The 21,695-nt window shown below is 61.6% G+C and overlaps 2 protein-coding genes across 5 annotated transcripts in view; one reads left to right on the forward strand and one right to left on the reverse strand.

Moving 5' to 3' along the window:
• NTHL1 (nth like DNA glycosylase 1) overlaps positions 1-5,978 on the forward strand; it is a 7,237-nt gene extending 1,259 nt beyond the window's left edge. Inside the window, exons 2-6 of one of the 2 annotated variants that reach the window (XM_017511050.2) lie at positions 549-787; positions 1,560-1,730; positions 2,601-2,760; positions 5,563-5,671; positions 5,754-5,978. In XM_017511050.2, coding sequence (XP_017366539.1) covers positions 549-787; positions 1,560-1,730; positions 2,601-2,760; positions 5,563-5,671; positions 5,754-5,877 — 803 coding nt within the window. In that variant the 3' untranslated portion in view covers positions 5,878-5,978. The remainder of the gene's footprint in view (positions 1-548; positions 788-1,559; positions 1,731-2,600; positions 2,761-5,562; positions 5,672-5,753) is intronic. The other variant, XM_017511051.2, reaches the window with a different exon arrangement.
• A 741-nt stretch (positions 5,979-6,719) lies between these two features.
• Positions 6,720-18,259, reverse strand: SLC9A3R2 (SLC9A3 regulator 2). Of its 3 annotated transcripts, XM_017511044.2 has the most exons (7): positions 17,918-18,259; positions 15,051-15,251; positions 9,254-9,433; positions 8,876-9,029; positions 8,754-8,797; positions 8,116-8,178; positions 6,720-7,870 (listed from the first exon to the last, which is right to left on the reverse strand). In XM_017511044.2, the coding sequence occupies exons 1-7, from the start codon at positions 18,128-18,130 to the stop codon at positions 7,712-7,714; spliced, it is 1,014 nt and encodes a 337-aa protein (XP_017366533.1). In that variant the 5' UTR covers positions 18,131-18,259; the 3' UTR covers positions 6,720-7,711. The 3 variants fall into 3 exon arrangements, with proteins under 3 accessions (XP_017366533.1, XP_017366535.1, XP_017366534.1); XM_017511046.2 differs by lacking the exons at positions 15,051-15,251; positions 17,918-18,259 and adding an exon at positions 11,779-12,150; XM_017511045.2 differs by lacking the exons at positions 15,051-15,251; positions 17,918-18,259 and adding an exon at positions 11,773-12,150.
• Positions 18,260-21,695: the final 3,436 nt, after the last annotated feature.

Consider the following 21,695-nt stretch of genomic DNA (forward strand, 5'->3'; position numbering starts at 1 on the left):
TCGGCTTATTGCAACCTCTGCCTCCTGGGTTCAGGCAATTCTCCTGCCTCAGCCTCCTGAGTAGCTGGGATTACAGGCACGCGCCACCGTGCCCAGCTAATTTTTTGTATTTTTTAGTAGAGACGGGGTTTTACCATGTTGACCAGGATGGTCTCGATCTCTTGACCTCGTGATCCACCCGCCTCGGCCTCCCAAAGTGCTGGGATTAAAGGCGTGAGCCACCGCATCCGGTGTGCCAGCCAAGTTTTTAAAAGGGAGTGACACAACCTGATCTGGGTGTTACCAAGTTGTCTCTGGTGCAGTATAGAGGATGTACTGGGGGCACCATGGTAGAGGCTGTTGCTAGCGTCATCGTGGGACTTGGACCTTGTCAGGGTCGCTGGCATAAGGAGGGCTCACCTACCCCAGACTGCAGAGGGCAGAATACCCCAAGCATATTAGATGATGGACAGTTGTGGCATGAATGAGTGAGCTAGCAAGCGGGATGGTACCCCTACCCTACCTTCACCTATGGCCCCACCAAAGGGACTGGGTGGTGCTTTTTGCAGAAAGAAGGAAAAGCCACAGCCCCATGAAGCATCAGCGGAAAGCACGGAGACTGTGTGTGGCCTATGAGGGCTCAGACAGTGAGAAAGGTGAGGGGGCTGAGCCCCTCAAGGTGCCAGTCTGGGAGCCCCAGGACTGGCAGCAACAGCTGGCCAACATTCGTGCAATGAGGAGCAAAAAGGACGCACCCGTGGACCATCTGGGGGTTGAGCACTGCTATGACTCCAGTGCCCCCCCAAAGGTAGGCAGGGGCCTCATCTGCCCAGGTGACCCCCCCCCCCAGCAACAGACTTGTTTCCTCTCTACCCGGTGGCTCTTGGCTGGCAAGAACCTTAGAACAAGCTGAGTTCTAATCCTATTCCCTATTTTAGAGACAAGGAAACTGAGGCCTCTCTGAGCTTGCCCAAGCCCTCATTGGCCACACAGAGTCTCCGTGCTTTCCACTGATGCTTCACAGGGCTATGATTACGAAGCAATCATAATAGTAGTGGCCAATAGCTATTCAGTAGTGATGGGCCAGATACAGTTCTTTTTTTTTTTTAATGAGACTGAGTTTTGCTCATCACCCAGGCTGGAATGCAATGGCACAATCTCGGCTCACTGCAACCTCCACCTCTTGGTTTCAGGCCATTCTCCTGCCTTAGCCGCCTGAGTAGCTGGAACTGTAGGCATGCTCCACCACACCCAGCTAATTTCTGTATTTGTCGTAGAGACAGGGTTTCACCATGTTGGCCAGGCTGGTCTGAAACGCCTGACTTCAGGTGATCGTCTGTCTTGGCTTCCCAAAGTGCTGGGATTACAGGCGTGAGGCACCGTGCCCGGCACACATACGATTCTAAGCACTGAGATAATTCGTTTAAGCTTCACGTTGATGTAGGGAGGCAGGTACTGTTACTGTCCTGGTGTTGCGGATAACCCAACACACCCAAACTAGACCTGGGCGTGAGGGGAGCCGGGCCCAGGGAATCACCCAAGACCCACCACCACCCTGGTCCCTGTCACTGCACAAGCAGGTACGCAGGTACCAGGTGCTGCTGTCACTGATGCTCTCCAGCCAGACCAAAGACCAGGTGACGGCGGGTGCCATGCAGCGGCTGCGGGCGCAGGGCCTGACAGTAGACAGCATCCTGCAGACAGATGACGCCACGCTGGGCAAGCTCATCTACCCCGTCGGTTTCTGGAGGGTGAGCCCTGCCTGTAGCAACCAGGGCTGGGGTGGCACTGGCCCAGGAGAGACCTCAGAAGGCTGAGGGGGGCTGTGGCGGTGTAGGAGGCAAGGGTCAGGCATCTCTGGCCCCAGGGTCCCCTGGAGCCCCCATCCCAGGCCGTGGGGCCATGACGCCTGGCGCCCAGTCCCAGCAGCTCCTTGGCCTTCCCGTCTGCATCCTCCCTTCCTTCCTTTGCCTCCCCGCCTCGCCGCCTGCCCACCCCCTTTCCCTTTGTTTACTGCAAGCCACCCCGGTGCGTCACCCACTCCTGTCCAGAGCCCCCCACCCTCCAGGAGCCCCGGGGAGGCTGTTCCCCGACCCCACCGAGCACTGGAAGGTTGTGGGTGGATCTGTTGAAAGCAGCTTGGTGGGTGGGGCGGCTTCCCCTTGGCACCCGTGTGGGCCGCAGTTTGTCAGATGGGTTTTAAATAGCCCTCTCCACTTGGGCACAGGATGGGAACCACCCGGCAGTCCTAGCAGCTGGTGGGGAAGCCCCAGCTCCAGCCCTCCTTCCTGAAGGCCCAGGTGCAGCCAAGACCCACTCCTGGGAGCAGCTGGCATGCCTGGGTGCTGGCAGGGCACCAACAGGCAGGGGAACCTGAGCCAGACCCTACACACGTGTCATTGGCCTACATGAGTGGGAGGAGGGGGTCAGGCCTGCCTTGGGCCTCCCTGCTGCCCTCCACTCATGCCTGCCTCCTGGGAGGTAGGGTGTGAACAGGTACCTTGCACATGTCCTGGGCAGGTGACAGGTAGCTCTGGCCACCTGTGGGTCTCCTAGGGGCTGCGTCCTACCAGGTCAGGCTATGCCCCTGCCTCTAAGGCTGAACCCACCCCATCTTTCAGAGCAAGGTGAAGTACATCAAGCAGACCAGCGCCATCCTGCAGCAGCGCTACGGCGGGGACATCCCAGCCTCTGTGGCTGAGCTGGTGGCACTGCCTGGCGTCGGGCCCAAGATGGCACACCTGGCTATGGCTGTGGCCTGGGGCACCGTGTCGGGCATTGGTGAGTGGCGCACACTCCCAGAGGGCTGGGCTAGCTCTGGCCCACTGGCTGCTCTTGGGATTCCCCACATCCTGGTGACCTGTGTTTCCACCTCCAGCATCCTTATTCCCCACTCAGCCGTAAGGTCAGAAAGGTACTCACACAGCTAAGCCAGGCCAGCCCCACTCAGAGACAGGTGCTGGGGCAGGAGCTCCCAGGGGTGGAACACCTGTGTATGCGGGGCTCTCAGGGAGGCCCCAGGCTAGACTCCCTACCTGTGCTGTATTCGGGAGCAATGTGGAGGGTGGAACTCCCCCTTTGTGGGGTGGAAACACTGATGGTTGTGCAGGGAGCTGCTGGGGGCCTGGCCTGGGCCCAGGACCTCTAGGAAGGCCCCTGAGGTCATCCTTCCACTGAGAGCTGCAGGGCAAGGTTGGGTGAGCCAAACCAAAAGGAGGAAGTGTGTTCCTGGCAGAAGGAACAGCATCTGCAAAGCAGGGAGGCGGGAGAGAGGGCCAGGAGCAGGAAGTTCTGGAATGAGATGAGGGCAGAGTGGGGAGGTGACAGCTGAGAAGGGAGTATCACCTCGGCAGGTGGCGGGGGGAGGAGTACTGAGAGGGAGGTGCTGGGGGCACGGGGCAGGGAGGGTGGGGTGGGAGCCCTCCCTGAATCCTTTTCCCAGGTCCCGGTGTCTCATCCTGGCACCTGAGGCTTTTTGGCAGTGAGGTGAAGACAGACCCCTGGATTTGGGGTGGGGCTGCCTCCTCCTGAGCTTTGCCCAGAGGATTTGGGGCACCTAAGGCCACATGCAGCCAGATCCAGCGTCTAGAAACCAGGGCTTGGCCCTGCCCTCTGTGTGTCCCCATCCCAGGCCCGTTTGGGACTCCTGCAGGGGGCCTTCCAGCACTGCCTGGCAGCAAGAGGGCCACCGGGGGCTGAGGGCCTTGGTTCTGGGCAGGGGGCTATCTGGTGAGGCAAAAAAGCCAGAGCCAGGCCAGGTGCACCGGGGCAGGGCTTCCTCCCACCCAGACTCCCAGCGCCACCACCTGCCAGGCTCTCAACAGACACTTGAGCTTATCTGGGTGGCTGTCCTTAGCTGCCCGTGTCCCTGGAGTGCTGCATTGTGGTTGGGCAGGGCTGTGGGGGAAGGTCCCTGCCCACAGCTAGGCCGGGAACGGGCTTTGGGAGCAGCAGGCACAGGAGTGGGAATACCTCCCTCTCTGGGTATCTGTGGGCCTGACCACCTGCCAGAAGACCCCAGGGCTTCCTCCTACGGGTTCTCAGACAGAGAAACACTCTCAGTTAAAACACCAGAGTTGGCTGAGTATGAGGGCTCAAGCCTGTAATCCCAGCGATTTGGGAGGCTGAGGTGGGTGGATCACCTGAGGTCCGGAGTTCAAGACCAGCCTGGCCAACATTGTGAAACCCCATCTCTACCAAAAATACAAAAATTAGCCAGGCATGGTGGGCCATGCCTGTAATTTCAGCTACTGGGAAGGCAGAGACAGGAGAATAGCTTGAACCCAAAAAAAAAAAAAAAAAAAGAGGCCAGATTGCACCATGGCACTCCATCCTGGACGACAGAGTGAGACTTCGTCTCAAGAAAAAAAAGAGGCCAAAGCCACACAGTGCTGGCTCTAGTCCCAGCCCTGCGCCTCCTCGCTGGGTGACTTTGGGCAAGGCACTTGGCTTCTCTAAGCTCTGGCCACACAGCAGTGAAGGAGTCCTCCTCACTCACTGTCCAGCTATGCAGGAGGCTCACATAACGTGATGTGGCCCGACTCAGCCTTGGGTCTCCTAAGGAGCATGGCCACTTCCATTAGAGAGGAGGAAACTCAGGCTCAGATCCCCAGGGGTGGGACCCCTCAGCCTTGGAGGTCTCCCCACAACCTCGGACACATTTTTCCAGGCAGGTGACGGCAGAGCAAAGGAGCTGGTGCAGGGCTTGGCTTTCTCTTTGGCAAACACTGAAGGAGGAGGCCCGGCTAGGGCTGCAGCTGGCCGGGGCGACCGGGTGGGAGAAGGGAGCCCTGATGAGCACGCCTCTGGGGTGGCCAGCTGAGGGGAACGGGGGCCAGAACCCAGGGGGACAGCAGCTGCCACTGGCCAGGCCATGCTTCCGCTCTGTCCCTGACCACTGCAGTGGCACGTGCTGGCCCTGCAGCCAGTGACCTCATGCCAGCCCACTGGGAAGAACTGTTGCCACCCAGCCTGGTGACCAGAGCCGGTGTTTATGCTGGGTCGGGCCTCAGGCCACAAGTGATGGACAGAGGAAAACCTGGCTGGGCCCTTCCTGTGCCGGGGCCTTGTTCCTGGGGAAGCTGAGGGCTGACAGGTGCTTCAGAGTCGGGATCCTGCTGGGCCTCGGTTTTGGCATCCGTGGGACCTCATGAGGATTTGCTGAGCCGGCCAATCTCTCAGGCAGGGTCTGGCCCGAGCAAGCACGTGTCCGAGTGAGCTGTCGCTGTTGTTGTGGGAAACAGAGCCCGAAGCAGAGCCGAGTCACCACCCCTAAGCCCTGCCCAGAGCAGAGACCCTACCACCCACACACCCATCTTGCACCAGGGTTGGTGGGAATGGGTCAGCCCAAAGCAGAGCCTCCACCAAGGCTGGCTTAGGTGATGGGAGGGAGGCCTGCACCCCACTAGAGGGCTCAGCCCCTGCCCCAGCACCTCAGGGGCAGCCGAGATGGTCACATGTAGGCTTGCAGTTCCAGTCTCTAATTGGAGGGCCACGGGGGTGGTGGCAGATTTGCCTCTGGGTAGGGAGGGGCATGGGCTGGGCTGGTGGAGTGTGCCCCATTCACCCCGCTTGGCCTCTTAGCAGCAGTGGACACGCACGTGCACAGAATCGCCAACCGGCTGAGGTGGACCAAGAAGGCAACCAAGTCCCCGGAGGAGACCCGCGCCGCCCTGGAAGAGTGGCTACCCAGGTATGGGTATGTGGGGGGCTTCCTTGAGGAGGGCTCACCCCACCCGCCCTCCGTCAGCACTGACCCAGCCCCTCCCCCACAGGGAGCTGTGGCATGAGATCAACGGACTCCTGGTGGGCTTTGGCCAGCAGACCTGTCTGCCCGTGCACCCTCGCTGCCAGGGCTGCCTCAACCAAGCCCTGTGCCCAGCCTCACAGGGTTTCTGAGGGCTGTGCGGCTTCGGCCATGTTGCCGCTATGGCTGCCGCCTGTGAAGTGCCTTTGCGCAGGAAGCCACACCTGTTGAATAAAGCTTTGGGGTGTTTGCAGGTGGCATCTGGCTGATGTCTGTCCCTGAGGGGCCGGGGGCCTGGGAATAGTGTACAGGCGTGTGCGCGTGCACACCCATGCTTGCGTGTCTGAAGCAGGGCCGCCTGGGAGGCCAGCTGGGGACGTGACAATCTTTGCTATGTACTCAGGGACAGGGAGGGAGGAAGTGGAGAGAGCCAGCTGCAGCCGGCTGCTGGAAGTCTGCTAGGGAAGCAGCTCCTGGGCAGCTGGCTTGGGACCCTGGCCCCTCATTATCCATCACCCGCCCCCTAGCTTCCCAGCCAGGACACCACCAGTGCCTGAGCTTGCATGCCCGCAAAGCCCAGCCTCTGCCAGGGTCCCACCTCCCTGTTTACAGAGCTCCCCCACCTTGAAAGAGACACTGGGGACCCAGGCAGGAAGCCACAGGGTATAAGGCTAGAGGTCACGGAGTGAACTGGGCAAAGGGCCATGTGGGTGTTGTGTGAGGCCAGATGGCTTCACAGGGAAGGTGAAGGTGGGAGGCTGAGTCCACCCAATAGAGAGGTGGGTACGAGCCCAGGATGAGCCACACAGCAGCAGGTCCCATGGGGGCCAGTGGGGGACAGCAGCAGGGCGGGGAGCAGATGGATGCAGGGCAGGGGCTCAGGAACGAGACTCAGTTTCCAGCTGCTGAGACTCGGGGAAGGGGCTCCCTGAAACAGCCTCATCCCTCTACTCCTCTCACCCGGCAAGGAGGAGGCTCGGAAAAGACAGAGGCATGTCAGTCCCAGGCAGGGCCTGTTTATTCTGAGGGCGCGCATGCGCTATGGCTTACGAGGCAACAGCGGTGCCGGTCGATCAGTCACTTCAGGGGTGTGGGGCCCAGGAGGGAAGAGCAGTCAGCAGGATGTCCACAGGGGAGCCCGCCAGGCAGGGCTGAGCCAGAGGTCTAGAGTCCTTCCTGGGTGCCGCTCTCACACACCTACATTCCCCAGGCCTGGAAGCTGCCATGCGGAATGAAGGGCCTGTAGAAAGGCCACCCTCTGCAAGGACATGGGGCCTCCATCCTTGGGCCCCTCGGAGAGCCCAGGCCCTGCACTCCAGATCCCCAGCAAGGCAGAAGCATACAGGGTAGCTGGGTGGGGAGCAGGGCCTGGCCTAGGAACCCCCACACCAGGGTGGGCAGCTCCCATGGCCACATCCAGCCTCCCTGGCCTTACCCCAAGGTCCCCACAAATAGGCTGGGGGCCCCAGCTCAGCCACCCGAAGTCTGAGGGACTCCCACTCAGGACAGCCACTGCTGAGGCCGGCAGGGGTAGGGGATAGGGGGTGGGGGGTAGGGGGGCCAGGGAGGAAATGGTTTGCAGAGAACGGTTTTATTGCAATTATTTAGAGTGCGTCCCAAGGGGGAGGGGAGGGGGGCGCTCTGGTATTAAGTGGAAACATGTGTGGAGCTAGAGATCTTTTTGGAAAAAAAGCAAAAACACAAATTCCTTTCAGTCAGCAGGCCCAGCAGAGCAGCAAAGGCCCTCACCCTGCGGCCGCCGCTCTGCCCCTCTGTCTCTCTCTCTCTCTGCCCCTCCCTTGCTGCCACAGGCCCCCAGTACCTAGCGGGCAGGGGCAGGATGGGGGCTCACGGGGACTGGGGCTGATTTCTGGGCAGTGGCAGGATCACCCTCCAGTCCACCGAGGCTTGGGGAGCTCGGGGCGGGCTGAGGCCCAAGGTCCGTGCAGGAGGGGTCCCAGGGCCCCGAGACAGGCAGGGAGGGGCTCAGAAGTTGCTGAAGATCTCTCGCTTCCGGTTCCAGTCCATTTGTGGTGCACGCTTGTTGACTCTCGTGGCTCGAGCCTTCTCCTTGGCCTCGGCCGCTGTGGGGCTCAGGTGGAGGCCGCTCTCCTGGAAGGGGTCTCGCTTCCAGGCACTGCCATCCTGGGGTGGGCATGGTGGGTGGGGTGCCTGGAGTGAGCTCTAGTCCCACACCCCAGACGGTAGCCCCTCCCAGGAACCAACCACCAGAGGCCGCCTGCTGGGGCTGAGGCAGGGGGCTCTCAAGGGCTTCCTGGAGGCACAGACCCCCCTGCCCTAGCTGACATCTCCACAGATACCCACCCCGAGGTCTCTGGCACCCCCAAGTGTGAGCTCAGGAGAGGAGTGGTGGAGAAGAACATCCATACCTCAGTGTCCTTGTCTGAACCAGGCAGGTCACTCCGGGACGAGCACGCAGAGCCACCATTGAGCTGGGAAAGCAAGGGCTGGTTGTGGCTTCAGGGCTCCCGCCCAGGGAGCCGCTGTTCACAGACAGACACAATACCTGCACACGCACACGCACGCACACATGCACACGCCCCACAGCTGTGTGTGCTCCTCCACTCGACTGTGGCCTCGGACCTCAGGTGCACTCCAGCTGCGGCAGGGCAGGCCCTGGGAACCCGGCAGTAACAGGCGGGTACCCTGGCCGGCTCATGGTGCAGAGGGAGTCTGGGCACAGTAACGGCCAGCGTGACCAACGCCTGTAGTGAGGCCACCGCCAGCTCCCTTAGGAGGCAGAGACTGGAGAGCTTACCAACTCCTTACCAGGTGCGGCCTAGGAGGGGACGGAAGGCAGCGGCCCCAACCCCAGGCGCCCCATGTAGCTTGGGTGTGGCACTGACCCAGGACTAGATCCACAGGGGCATTAAAGGGAGGTGACAGGGCCAGAATTGGGTGTCACTACCACACCTCCTCGAGGACAGGGATCTCCAGGGAGAAGGGGGCCTCTGTCGGCCTGAGTACCCCCCGAGGCACCGTGTCTCATGGCACCCCATCCACTCACCTGGGCAGGGCTGGTCCCGTTGGTGATGGGTGTTGGCAGAGGACCTGTGGGTGGGGACAGCGTGTCAGTGGCTGCTCAGCCACCACACTGTGCCCGCCCTGTTCCCCCGGGCCATGGCCCACCTTCCACGTGCTCCTCGGTGGGGGTGACCCGAAGCCGCTTGAAGTGTTCGTCTGTCTCCGGGTCCACCACCAGCAGCCGGGCCTCATCCTCCCGGGCCTTGATGCTGGCCACGACCTCGGAATGGCGCAGCCCCTCCACATTCTGCCCATTCACCTGCCACCACCAGCACACGTCAGCCCCGAAGTGGGCCCAGACAGCCCCCCACACCACGTGGCCAGGTGTGGCATCAAATATTCATCACAACCACTGCCCGCCGAGGCAGCAGGAAGCACGCCAGCTCAGGTTCCCAGCGTCTCCTTCCTACCTGCAAGGACCCGGGGGCCCGATGTGGACAGGCACGGGGTACCCGGCACCCTGCAGCCCTGGTGGGTCGGTACCTCAATGAGCCGGTCCTGGGCGCGGAGGCCAGAGCGAGCAGCAGGGGAGCCAGGGTCCACAGAGCGGATGTACTGGCCAGGACGCGACTTGTCACTGTGCAGGTTGAACCCGTAGCCCTGAGGTCCCTTTCGCAGGTGGCAGAGCCGAGGGCGCAGCTCCCTCAGGGGCCCACTGACATCCTGCAGGCCCGAAAGACAGGATCAGTCTCTTGGCTCCAGCCTCCTGCCCTGAGAGGCTACTCTCAAGTGGAGCTGCCCCTGCCCAAATTCAGTACCATACCCCCCCACAGGCAGGCCCAGGTCTCAGGGGCAAACGCTCCGGGTGCCCTGGCTGCCTGTGACGGAGCTCTAGCTGTGGGAACTTTCGCAAAGCCTGTTTCTAAACCCTGGAGCCTCCCCAATGGGCCCAACAGCTTTTCCAGGTTGCTGGGAGAATTCTCTGGGCTCGAGGCCAGCGCAGTGCACAGGCGGGTGGGAAGAAGCGCCAGGTGGGACGAACTGTCACCGTCGGCCTCCTAGGCAGCTGTCCCCGAGGGCCCTGCCTGTGTGTCCCCCTGCCCCAGGCTCGCCTCCAGAGCGTGGGCCAGGCGCTCCTAGGCCAGCAGTTTTGTTTTCTCTCCAGAGTCCGCGAGGCTGGCTGCTGCGGTGGCGGCTCTGTTTGCTTTCACATTCCGGGAAAATGAGCCGCCCCACCCCCATGGGCCCAGCAAGCAGGGACTGGGGCCGGAGCTTAGAGTGGACAGGGCACAGAGCGCCTCCTGGTCCCCTGAGGGACCCTGATACCATCCCAGGGCCCTGCCCCATGTTACCTCTGGCATCCTGCAGTGGGGCTCTGGGCCAGGCCCAGTGATCCCCCCAACCAGGGGCTGGGCCGGGGCGGGTGAGGTGGCAGTGGCCAGCGGCTGCCTGTGCTCAGATAAACATGGCGGTGGCTGGAGCAGGCGAGCGACAGCTCAGGTTTCCAGGGAGTGCCAAGCTTGAGGGTGTGTGCAGGGGACAGTGTGCAGGCAAGGTGGGGGCCACCCGGGCCCCTCCCTCACCTCCTACCTCCCTGTGTGTCCCTAAGGGACCACAGGCCAGGCCAGAGTCGGGCTAGCATGGCGGGAGGGGCACTCAGACCTCAGGAAGGCAGGTCTCCAGGCCTCAGATACCCCCGACCCCTCCAGCCACCCACCTTCAGGCTCACTCCAAACCCCAATGGACTGGGAACAGCCATGCTAGTCAGGGGCAGGGGGGGCGCCCCACCAAGGGCACACAGGGTCCTTCCCCGAAACGCCGGTGCCCTGTCCCCTGGGCTCAGGCCCTGCCCTTGGTCTGGAACACCCTCCTCCTGTCCTGCCTGCCAGGTACCTCTTGTGGAGCCTCCTGCCCACCCTCTGAAGCCTCTCCACATGGCTGCCACCCAGCCCATCACACCAGGAACTCCAGGGACAAGACTGGGGCTCCTCAGCCCCCCAGGGGCTCAGCTGGGCTACATGGGTTGAATTGGAGGGTACAAGACCCCCAAAATCCCCAGGGCCCTACCACACAAACCCGCCCTTCCTCCAGACACACCTGGTGGCACAGGCGTGGGGCTTTAAGGCTGACCCTGACACCTGCCCATGGAGGCGCCCCTCAGGGATGCATCAGAGCTCAGCCCCTGAGGCTGGCCTGGCACAGAGGGAAGGTGTGGGGACAGGAGCCCAATTCGGGAGGGGAAGTGCAAGCGTGACGGGCCAGGCTGCAGACACATGTCACAGGGTCACAGACACGAGACGTCCAAATACACCTTGGAATACGCATAGCCGCCCACACATGTGGCCAGCCCCACAGTGCTGGCCCCGCAGCCCTTCCCACACCTGCACAGAGGCCTGCAGGGCAGGGTTTCTCAAGGCATCAGACAGGAAGCAGGATCTGGTGGGGCATCTGGGGCCCTGAGGCCAGGCCAAGGCCCCTCCATGTTCTCGGGGTCATTCTGGCCACCCCTCTGTGTCTTGAACTGTACAAGGCAAAAAGTTCTGCCTGTCATCAAGCCTAAACCCTCCTCATTGTCAGCAGGGTCCTGCGGTGCCAGGCATGGCACTAAACCCTCAGGTAGAGGGGCTGCAAGATAGGGGCCGGGGTGGGCTGCTGGCAGCACATGGGGCAGGGCAGGGGGGCCCAGAATGCGGAGGAGCTTGGGCGGGGCTCATAGCTCACATTCCTCCTCACTGCCCTGGCTCAGCACACACTTCCTGCCACCTCCTGCCAGGCCCTCTGGCTCCCATGGGCTCCAGGCTCCCTCCCCGCCAGCGGCCAGCGCAGAGCCGGGCCATCCCTGGTCCCCCAGCCATGCCTGTGTCCAGACAAAGAGGCTGCATTGGGGGTACCCTGGGACCCCCCCCAGATGGTGACGCACCAGCCCTGGCAGAAAAAGGCCTCCATTGTTGCTCAGGGGCCGGCCTGCTTACATCAAGGTCCCAGAGTCCCCTCCTCCCACCCTGGGAGACTGAGCGGCGGCTGGTTCCTCTGAGCCCCCCCTTCCTCCCACCCTACCTGACCTGTACCATTCCCTGGGATGGGCTCCGTGGAGGGGCTCCTGGAGCCCAAGCAGGTGGTGTGGCACTCCCAGAGCGTGCCATGACAGCAAGACAGTGGCAGCGGGTGTCCAGCCGGGGTGGCCTGAGCTCTCTGGCCGACCCAGGCTCCCACCCGACTTATCTACCTCCCTCAGAGGCCCTGGCTCCCCAGGGGTGGGTGGGGACGTGAGGGCTGAGTCACTTTGGGGAGTAGGGTGATGACTGAGCCCACTCCCCTGCAAAGGCTCCAGCCCGGCGCCCCCCACCCAGCTGGGTTTCCGTCCCAAGAAAGGAAGGAAGGAAGCTGCTGGAAGGCCCTGCCCTGCCCCGCCCCAGGACCCAGGGCTGGGGGGACGGAGGAGTCCCGACCCTAGAACACAGGACAGCGCTGCTGAGGTTCCAGAGAACAAGAACCAGGGGAGCCTGGAAGCCCCCACAGGGATCGTGTTCCACCCACACAGCCGCCTCCCGCAGAACTGTCACTCCCACTCGCTCTCAGCCGCTGTCACCCTTCACCTGCTCTTAGCCCCCAAAGCCCTCCAGAGGGGGGTGGGACATGGACTGGGAGCAGGGGATGAAGGGCCCGGGTCTGCCACCACCTCCAGAGCCTGGCACCGCTGGCCGCCCTGTCTGTTTGGGGGCTGTCCCTTGTCATCACCACAAGGATCAGCTGCACTGCAGCTGTGACCATCCCTAGCCTGGTGTGGCCCAGGCCTGAGTCATCACTAACTAGGCTTTAATGGCCCCAAAAGGAGGGTCAACCACATCAGTTCCTCCCCTGCCCACCTCCCTATCCCCAGCCAGGACAGAGGACACGGAGAACCACCCTTAGCTCCCAGGGGGCACCCAGGGGTGGGCCCTCTCCATCCTGCACCAAAACCAAACTACACACAGTCCTCCCCAGGGCTCTGCCTCTCTGCCACCAACACCCCCACTGGAGCCATCCGCGCAGGGTAAGCTCTGCCCTCCCAGGCTCCCTGACCGTCTCAGGCTCGAGAGGTGCACCCAGGCTGAGGAGGGCAGGATCTGAGCCTGCTCTGTGGAGGTCAGATGAGGCCCAGCTCTTCCTGCCCATGCTGGAAGCTCGGGTAAAGAAACCTCAGGTAGCCGGGCGCAGTGGCTCACGCCTGTAATCCCAGCACTTTGGGAGGCCGAGGCGGGTGGATCACGAGGTCAAGAGATCGAGACCATCCTGGTCAAAATGGTAAAACCCCGTCTCTACTAAAAATACTAAAAATCAGCTGGGCATGGTGGCGCGTGCCTGTAATCCCAGCTGCTCAGGAGGCTGAGGCAGGAGAATTGCCTGAACCCAGGAGGCAGAGGTTGCGGTGAGCCGAGATTGCGCCATTGCACTCCAGCCTGGGTAACAAGAGAGAAACTCCGGCTCAAAAAAAAAAAAAAAAAAAAAAAAGAAACCTCAGGTCTCGGGCCAGGCACAGTGGTTCACACCTGTCATCCCAGCACTTTGGGAGGCTGAGGCAGGCGGATCGCTTGAGCCCAAGAGTTCGAGACCAGCCTGGCCAACATGGCGAAACCCCGTCTCTACTAAAAACAGAAAAATTAGCCAGGTGTGGTGGCACATGCCTGTAATCCCAGCTGCTCGGGAGGCTGAGGCAGGAGAATCGCTTGAACCCAGATGTAGGAGATTGCAGTTGAACCAAGGAAAAAAAAAAAAAAGAAATCTCAAGTCTCGATGACAGAGAGAGAAGGGGAGACCTTGTTCCTTGGGTGTCCCCTGACCTCCTGGAGCCCCTGTCCTCAGCCAGACTCATGCACAGAGGGACCTGCCACTCAGGCCACCCTTTGTTCCTCTAAAAATACGCCCAGAGGAAGCCCCTCCTAGGGCTTCCTGCAGCCCCCAGAGCCTGAAATAGCAAAGGGGAAGGTCCCACCCAAGGCAAGGTGCCTCAGCCACCGCACCCTCCAGATAAAGTCCGAGGGCCGGATTTTTCCACAGGAAGGTGACCGGTGCATTTGTGTCCAAATCAATGGACAAATGCCTGGGGTGGAGGGGGAGCTTCCTCCTGGGGGAGGGAGGGTGCCTGGGAAAGAGGGAGGCCCCAACCCTCAGCCTGGAGCCAGGGCCTGGGCCAGCCAGCCCCCATGTAAGGCCAGCCCCCACCAACCCACCACAGGCTGGGCATCTTGGCCCTGAGCATTGCCATAGCCTACCCTCAAGCCCCAGGAATGAAACAGGTCCCACAGGACCTATGGCCAGCCCTGTGCCCAGGCTGGGATCCCCACAGGGAATGCCGTCTCCCTGCCAAGACGGCCCCCGGGGCTCAGCTCCCAGGCGCAGCCAGCTCCAGGGGAAATGTTTGGGAAAGGGGGAAAGTCAATGTGCAGATCCCCTGCTCCCCTGGAAACTCCAGATCTCACACCTCCGACCCAGGCCCGAGGTTCTCAAAGTAGGGCCTGGGGAACCCCTGGACTCGATCCCCTGAAGGGATTTCTTTGAGAGCATGAAGGCGATGGCAGGATGTCCAGGAAGGCAGGACAGACAGCTTCAGGCTGCTCCTCTTGGCCCCCAGGCCTACCAGGCTGCCCCTCCTGGGGGCCACCTAGCTGGAGGTGGAGCAGGCCGCGCCTCAACTTTTCTGGGTCTCCTGGCTGGGAGCAGGTGCAGGGGAAAGAAGAAGTGCTGCCCAGCAAGACTCCAGAAGGAACAACAGACAGGGTCCGTGGGCCTCCCTTATATCTAGGGGGAGGGTGTGCTCACCCTGGAGCCTCCTGGACCCCCAACTCCACTCCCATGCTCACTCCCTGCTCCCAGCCCCACCCATGACGGGCCTGGTAGAGTGGCCACCTCATGGCGCTGCCTGCAGGGGTGACTGGCCCCCTCTCAGGCCTTCCCAGCATGCAGATGCCTCGGACAGAGACAAAGACAGAGCCACAGACGACTCCCAACACAGAACTGGGCACACGGACACCTGGAATGCCTCTTCCCAGGGTTCCTCAGCCGACAGGCTGGGGGTTGGGGAGGTGGTGGCTTGTCAGAGTGATCCCTCCATACGGCAGTGGCTCTGGAGCGTCCCGGAGAAGAGGAACAGATCAGGATGCTCTGACTCCTCCCAGTTTAGAACACAGGCTGAGGATGGAAAGAGTGGCCCCCAGTAGCCAACAGGATGGTCTCTGGGGCAGAAAAGGAGCCCCAAAAGGCACAAGAGACCAAGACTTCTGGAGGGGAACAAAGGCAAGATTGCCGTCGAGAGACACTCTGGGAGAGGCTAGGGCGGTCCCTGTGGCCCAGCCCGCCATACCTTCTTGCTGGTGTCGGAGCTGCAGCCGCCCACGTGTGCCCAGTCCGGCTTCGGCTCCCAGGGGTCGTGGGCGGGCGGGAGCCCTCGCTGGGCCATCTCCTCGGTGCAGGTCAGCTGCCGCCGGCGCAGCTCCTCATCCGTCTCCTGGTCCACCACCAGCAGCCGGGTCTGCCCCTCCACAGCCTTGATCCTTTGCACCACCTGGGACAAATGGGTGGCAGGGGCGGGTCAGCAGCCTGCACTCCAGTCCGCACATGGGCAGTGGCACCGCTCTGGGCTGGCCTGGGCATGCAGGCAGGCGGCTGGTCTGCATGGGTGGGTGGCTGCGCCAAGAGGCCTGCCAGCCCCGCCCCCCACCCCCGGACTCCAGCGGCTCCCTCCCTCTGCTCCTGGGCTCTGGACACTAAAGCCCAGGCTGCCAGGGCTTCAGGGTCCTCCCAGGGCCTTGCTCTTAGCCCTGGGTCTTCTCCAGAGGGGGCCAGGCAGGGGCTGCAGGGTACGGCAGCTGGGGAGTCCTGTCTGGAAGTGACAAAGATGATGCCCAGCTGAGCTTGAGCTTTTCAGTTTTCTCGTGCATGTGCACGTGTGCATCCATCTATTTCAAAGATTGTATTTCCCTCCGGGTTCGAGGAAGACAAGGGTCTCCCTGGGCCCCAGTTTGGGTGTATCTATGCCCATTCCTGTCACTCTCTGCCACGCAGTGTGGGAGTCTAAACCCCTGACCCCAGGCCTTGCATCTCCCTGTAGACCATGACCATGAACCCATTCCCGTGGGACCTGCAGAGAAGGAAGAGCTGGGCTCCTGGCTCAGGCAGCCACACATAGCCTGGGAAGCAGGCAGGATTGAGGTGCAGCCGTTGAGGGGAAGGGGCAGGTGCACCTGTGGACAGCTGTGGCATGGCTGTCGGCGTGTGCGTGCAGGTGCCTGTGAAGTATCTGGACCACACAGGGGGCCAGCATGTACCCTCAGAGAGAAAGCAGTGCCCACTGGGCCATGGGGAGGAGGAGGGGCAGCCCCACTTCCACCTGAGGCCTGTGGGAGGGTAGACAGGGCTCCCCACCAGCTGCCGGGCTCAGCAGGGGTGGTGAACAGATAGGAGGGGCCGAGCCAGGCCCATCTTCCCACTGGTCCTCCTCTCTCCCCATGACACAGAGTGAGGCAAAGGGAACCCAATGCCCAGCTGCTTCTTGACTGTGTCCCAGACAAGTCACCCCAAATCACCAGCATCAGTTTCCTCACCTGTCCAACAAGGCTGTAACTGCCCCTCTTGCCCTCCTGGGGCAGAGGGGAGGGTCCACCATGACCAGTGTGTCCAGTCTTCGAGACCAGCACCCCAGGGACCTTGGATAAGCAGGTGTTCCCAGGGCAAGGGCGGCAGTGACTGTCAAACAGCAGCCAGGCCCTCACCCTGCCAGCCACACCTTCAATCCCTCAGACCCAGGCCCCCAGCCTGATCCCCACCTTTTTCAGCAAACAACCTTACACAGCAGACACTCTGGATGGAAGGCAGGGGGCAAGCTGCAGAGGAACAGACGGGTACTTGGTAAACAGGAGACCAGCTCCAGGCCTAGCCGAGAGCCAACCTGCTAATCTCTTTTTTTATTTGAGGAGTCTCACTCTGTCCCCGAGTGATCTCGGCTCACTGCAACCTCTGCCTCTTGGGTTCAAGCGATTCTCCTGCCTCAGCCTCCCGAGTAGCTGGGACTATAGGCGCAAGCCACCATGTCTGGCAAATTTTTATATTTTTAGGAGAGTCGGAGTTTCGCCATGTTAGCCAGGATGGTCTCCATCTCCTGAAATCACCATCTGCCCGCCTTCACCTCCCAAAGTGCTGGTATTACAAGCGTGAACCACCTCGCCCAGCCCCCACCTACTAATCTCTAGGATCCAGGACCAGCCATGTAGACAGGATTTGCTGGTGCTGTGAGGGATAGGGGACCTGGAGGACAACGGGTGTGTAGACACTGGACTCTCACCAGGGTCTGGAGGGAGTCCCCGGCTTGTGAGAGACAGACAGACTCAGGGGTCAGAACCCACAGAGAAAAGGCTCTGTTCTCATTGGCCAGAAGGCAGGAGGCTTCAGCCAATGTCCCCAGCCAAGTTAAGCAGACTCTAAGGAGGAGCAATGCCTTTGGAACTAAGGAATGTGACTGCCACCAATGGCCAACTCCCACCTGTCCCAGACACACCTGGGTGGGACACACGAGAGTACTGACACACAGACTCACCAGCCGGCAGACACACAGTGACAAGCATACAGGCCAGGTGTGCAGACACACAGGCCTGGACACTCATGTTCCCACACAGTCCAGCTCTCACACGACCGGGAATCTAAACCTGTACACACACACACACACGTGTGCAGACCTGGATACACACACACTCCAGCACACACACAGGTGCAGACACACTGATACCCTTAGCGGGCCCCCTCCTGGGTACACACAGGCAGGCGCGTGCACACATGGCTGACCCAGAGGGAGCTGCACACACACACCCAGCTGTGTTCACACGCACACGTGTACACACACACCCAGGCAAAAGCACCCAGGTCTCCACCTTCCTGGTGGGGCCTCAGGCTGCCTGACACCCTCCTTCATGGCACACTGAGGCCAAAACGCAACCAAACAGCGAAGCCAACGGCCAGGAGCCGCAGTGCGGGCCCCTCCCTGCCAGGATACACCCCCACCCCGGTGCAAGGCTGAGCTTCCTGCGCCCGAACTCGGAAGGCGCCGGGCCACTGCCTCCCGGCAACGTCCGCGTCCTCCCCGCGGGACGCCCCTCGGGCCCCGTGCGACCCCCGCCCGCCCCAGGGAGACGTGCTCGTGGAGGTGTGGGCGGACCGGGGGCGAGCTCGGGCCCCCACCTGGTGGTGCGTCTCGCCCTCCACGTTGACGCCGTTGACCTCGACCAGGCGGTCCCCAGCGCGCAGCGCGGCGGCCTCGGCGGGGGAACCGGGCTCCACGCGCCGGATGAACTGCCCGCGGCGGCCCTTCTCGCCGTGCAGGTGGAAGCCGTAGCCCTGCTCGCCGCGCACCAGGCGGCACAGACGCGGCCGCAGCGGCTCCGGCGCGGCCATGGCGCCCGCTGCCCACCGGTCGCCCGCGGGCAGGGGCGCAGGGGAGCTCGGGGGCTGCGGCGGCGCTGGGCAACCGGCGGTGGCTTCGGCGCCTCCCGCTCGGCTCCAGTCGCCTCGGGCTCCGGCTCGGGCTCCGGCGGCGGCACCGCCCCCGCGCCCGCCCCTTCCCCGCCCCCGCCGTCCGGCCGCCCCCGCCCCCGTCCCAGCCATCGCGGCCAGGCCCCTGCCTCTGCGCCCTACCAGTCCAATGGGGTGCGGGGGGAGGGGGCAGGGGCCACGGGACCCTCCAACCACCGGGACCCCTCTGTCTCGCCCCTACTCTGGACGGCCGCCTTCGTGCCAGCACCTTCGCCTTCTACCCAGGAACATTTACTGGAAATCTACTGTATGCGCAGCACCGAGGCAGGTCTTCAGGTGGGAGACGGGTTGGAAAAAGGGTCTCCAGGCCAAGGGACTCTCCCCACAAAGGGGCCAAAGGGTAAGAACGAGGTCCACAGCCCTCCACCCTCCCCAGGCAGCCCTCCCCGACCCCCTTGCCTGTCTCCTCTCAGCTGTGCCTGATCCTGATCCCTCCTGCAGCCAGAGCTGCCCTGGGCCAGGGCAGCAGCTCAAGAGGGCCCAGGAGGCCAAAAGAGGGGGTTAAAAGTGACACGCAGCAACGCAGCAGCCCCTATCTGCACCCTGGAGGCCGGTGACTGGGAGACTCCCTGGTCTACCCACCGTGTTCCGACTATCTGCACCGAGTCCATTCCCGAGCCCTCCCCACCTTATTTCCCTTGGCTGGGCCCCCTCACTTGTGTCCCAGCCCACCTCTGTGACTTTGCAGTCACAGGCTTGGATGTGGGGGGAGGGATCTGAGTCTCAAGGGTCTCTGCTACCTGCTCCTGAGATGGGATGCACTGCACTGAAGTGTCTGGGCTCTGAGCTCTGGGTGGTGGCCAGTGTCCACAGGGAGACCCCTGTAGGCCTCCCCTCCCCTGGCCCACAGCCGTCCACAACCGCCAGCTCTACCTGAAGCACGAGTGTCCCCCCTTCCCCAACAGAACAATCACCATCACAACAAAATCATTTATGGCTGAGTGCATTTTACCTGGAACAGCCCTAGGGGCCCGGCCACTTTACAGATCTGAAAACTGGGGTCTGGAGAGGGAAGAGACCCACAAAGTTTCCTCAGCTCCATTTGGGCCCAGGGATGTGAGATTCAGAGTCCATGCTCTTCTCCACCCAGCTCTTCCTCAGTCTCCAATATGGGAAGGCATCTGGGTCCAGGCACAGCCTCAGCCTGCCCTCCTCCCCAGTCCAGCCAGGCCCCCTGCACATACCTGGTTCCCAGGAGTTAGGCACAGCCAGCCCAGGCAATTCCCCATGTGAGCAGGAGAGGCAGGCTTGGCGCAGTCCTCCTCTCCCTCTCCGCTCTCCAGCGCCCTTGGCCTGGGCTCGCCTGCCGCCCATCCAAGCACAGGGCCTGCCTCTGGGCAGCCTCCTGGGCCTTGGCCCCCTGGGTGCCCATATCCCGGCAGCTGCCCCTAAAAGCCACTTAGGCTGAGGCCCCATGGCTGCTCCCTACCCCCACCCCTGCAATTCCTGGCTGAGGCTGTCTTAGGCTCCCGCCCGGCTGGCCACCTCCATCTGTCTGTCTGTATGTCCAGAGGCTGCCTGTCCGGCCTGTGGCTGGCCTGCCTGGACACAGCCTGGTGCTGCCACCCTTCGAGCCTGTGAGGGTGGCTGTGGGCAGTGTGAGCCACCACACACCCCACACACCACTCCTGGTGAGGCTTAGGGGGTCACCCCACATCAACAAGGGCCACCCAAAACCTGGCAGGCTGTAGCTTCAGGGCAACACTAGTCAGGAAGGTGGCTGGATGGGAGCCCCAGCAAGGTAAGGGGGTAAGGGGGCTTGCAGACCTTTCCCCTAGCTGGGGCAGACTCCCAATCAGCCTTGGGCATACATTAGCGTTCCCTGGCCCAGGACTCAGCTGATTCCTCCTCCCAGTGACTGAAAATGGGATGGGGGGCCGGGAGCAGTGGCTCAAGCCTGTAATCCCAGCACTTTGGGAGGCTGAGGCAAGTGGATCACCTAAGGTCAAGAGTTCGAGACCAGCCTGGCCAACATGGCAAATCCCCATCTCTACTAAAAAGACAAAAAAAAAAATAGCCATGGTGGCACACAACTGTAATCCCAGCTACTAGGGAGGTTGAGGCAGAAGAATCACTTGAACCCAGGAGGCAGAGGTTGCAGTGAGCCAAGATGGTGCCACTGGACTCCAGCCTGGGTGACAGCAAGACTCTCAGAAAAAAAAAAAAAAGGCAGGTGCGGTGGTTCACACCCGCAGTCCCATAACTTTGGGAGGCCGAGGCGGGTGGATCACCTGAGGTCAGGAGTTCAAGATCAGCCTGGCAAACATGGTGAAACCCCATCTCTACTAAAAATACAAAAATTAGCCAGGTGTGGTAGCTAATGCCTGTAATCCCAGCTACTCGGGAGACTGAGACATGAAAATCACTTGCACCAGGAGGTGGAGGTTACGGTGAGCCAAGATCATGCTACTGCACTCCAGCCTGGGAGATAGAGTGAGACTCCATCTCAAATAATAAGAATGATTTTTAAAAAGATAGGATGGGGAGCAGTGCGATGGAGGGAAAGGCCTCCAGGGATGGGAGGCCACACCCGGGGCCAGGAACCAAGGAAACATCACTGGACACACTGCTGCTACAAAGTAACAAAGGAGTCCCCAAAGCCAAGAAGGAGCTGAAGAAGGGCTGAGGAAGGTAACGGAGTAGCAAAGGGCTAGGCAACAAAGGAAGTGGGCCTGGCAAAGGGGGAGCAGGGAGCAGGGTGAATTGAGGCAGTCAGAGAGGAACTGGAGGTCACAATTTCAGAGGAGGTGCAGAGTCCTTGAGAGGGGACAATGAGTCCAGGGGCCTGGAGGAACAGGCAAGGAAGGGTGACTCAGCAGCTCTGGGGCGGGGGGAGGTAAACCCTCCCAGGCCTCTTCTCCAGCCAGCCCCCGGAAGCTCTCAGCCCTGCTCCCAGGCTGACCTCAGCCCTCACAAGTGCTGTGCTAGAGGCAGAGCGAAGGGAAGAGCCTGGGCAAAGGTGTTTAGGGGCTGTCAGGTGCTTGGAGTTTTAACAAAAGGGCTATGGAGGCTGGGTGCTGTGGCTCACGCTTGTAATCTCAGTACTTTGGGGGGTTGAGGCAGGCGGATCACGGGGTCAAGAAGATCGAGACCATCCTGGCTAACACAGTGAAACCCTGTCTGTACTAAAAATACAAAAAATTAGCTGGGCGTGGTGGTGCGCACCTGTAGTTCCAGCTACTCGAGAGGCTGAGGCAGGAAAATCGCTTGAACCTGGGAGGCAGAGGTTGCAGTGAGCCAAGATCGCACCACTGCATTTTTTGAGACTCCATCTCAAAAAAAAGAAAAGAAAAAAAGGGCCGGGCGCGGTGGCTCAAGTCTGTAATCCCAGCACTGTGGGAGGCCGAGGCGGGTGGATCACGAGGTCAAGAGATCGAGACCATCCTGGTCAACATGGTGAAACCCCATCTCTACTAAAAATACAAAA

This window comes from Cebus imitator, unplaced genomic scaffold (assembly GCF_001604975.1).
Source record: "Cebus imitator isolate Cc_AM_T3 unplaced genomic scaffold, Cebus_imitator-1.0 Scaffold444, whole genome shotgun sequence".
NCBI lineage: Eukaryota > Metazoa > Chordata > Mammalia > Primates > Cebidae > Cebus > Cebus imitator.

What these genes read in the sequence shown, in the direction of transcription:
- SLC9A3R2 (XM_017511044.2), bottom strand. Translation starts at nt 18,130, where the DNA reads ATGGCCGCGCCGGAGCCGCTGCGGCCGCGTCTGTGCCGCCTGGTGCGC. An exon ending in AGGGCGAGACGCACCACCAG is followed by an intron (nt 15,252 to 17,917) that starts GTGGGGGCCCGA and finishes CATTTGTCCCAG; the next exon opens with GTGGTGCAAAGGATCAAGGC. An exon ending in CACCGAGGAGCACGTGGAAG is followed by an intron (nt 8,798 to 8,875) that starts GTGGGCCATGGC and finishes CCCCACCCACAG; the next exon opens with GTCCTCTGCCAACACCCATC.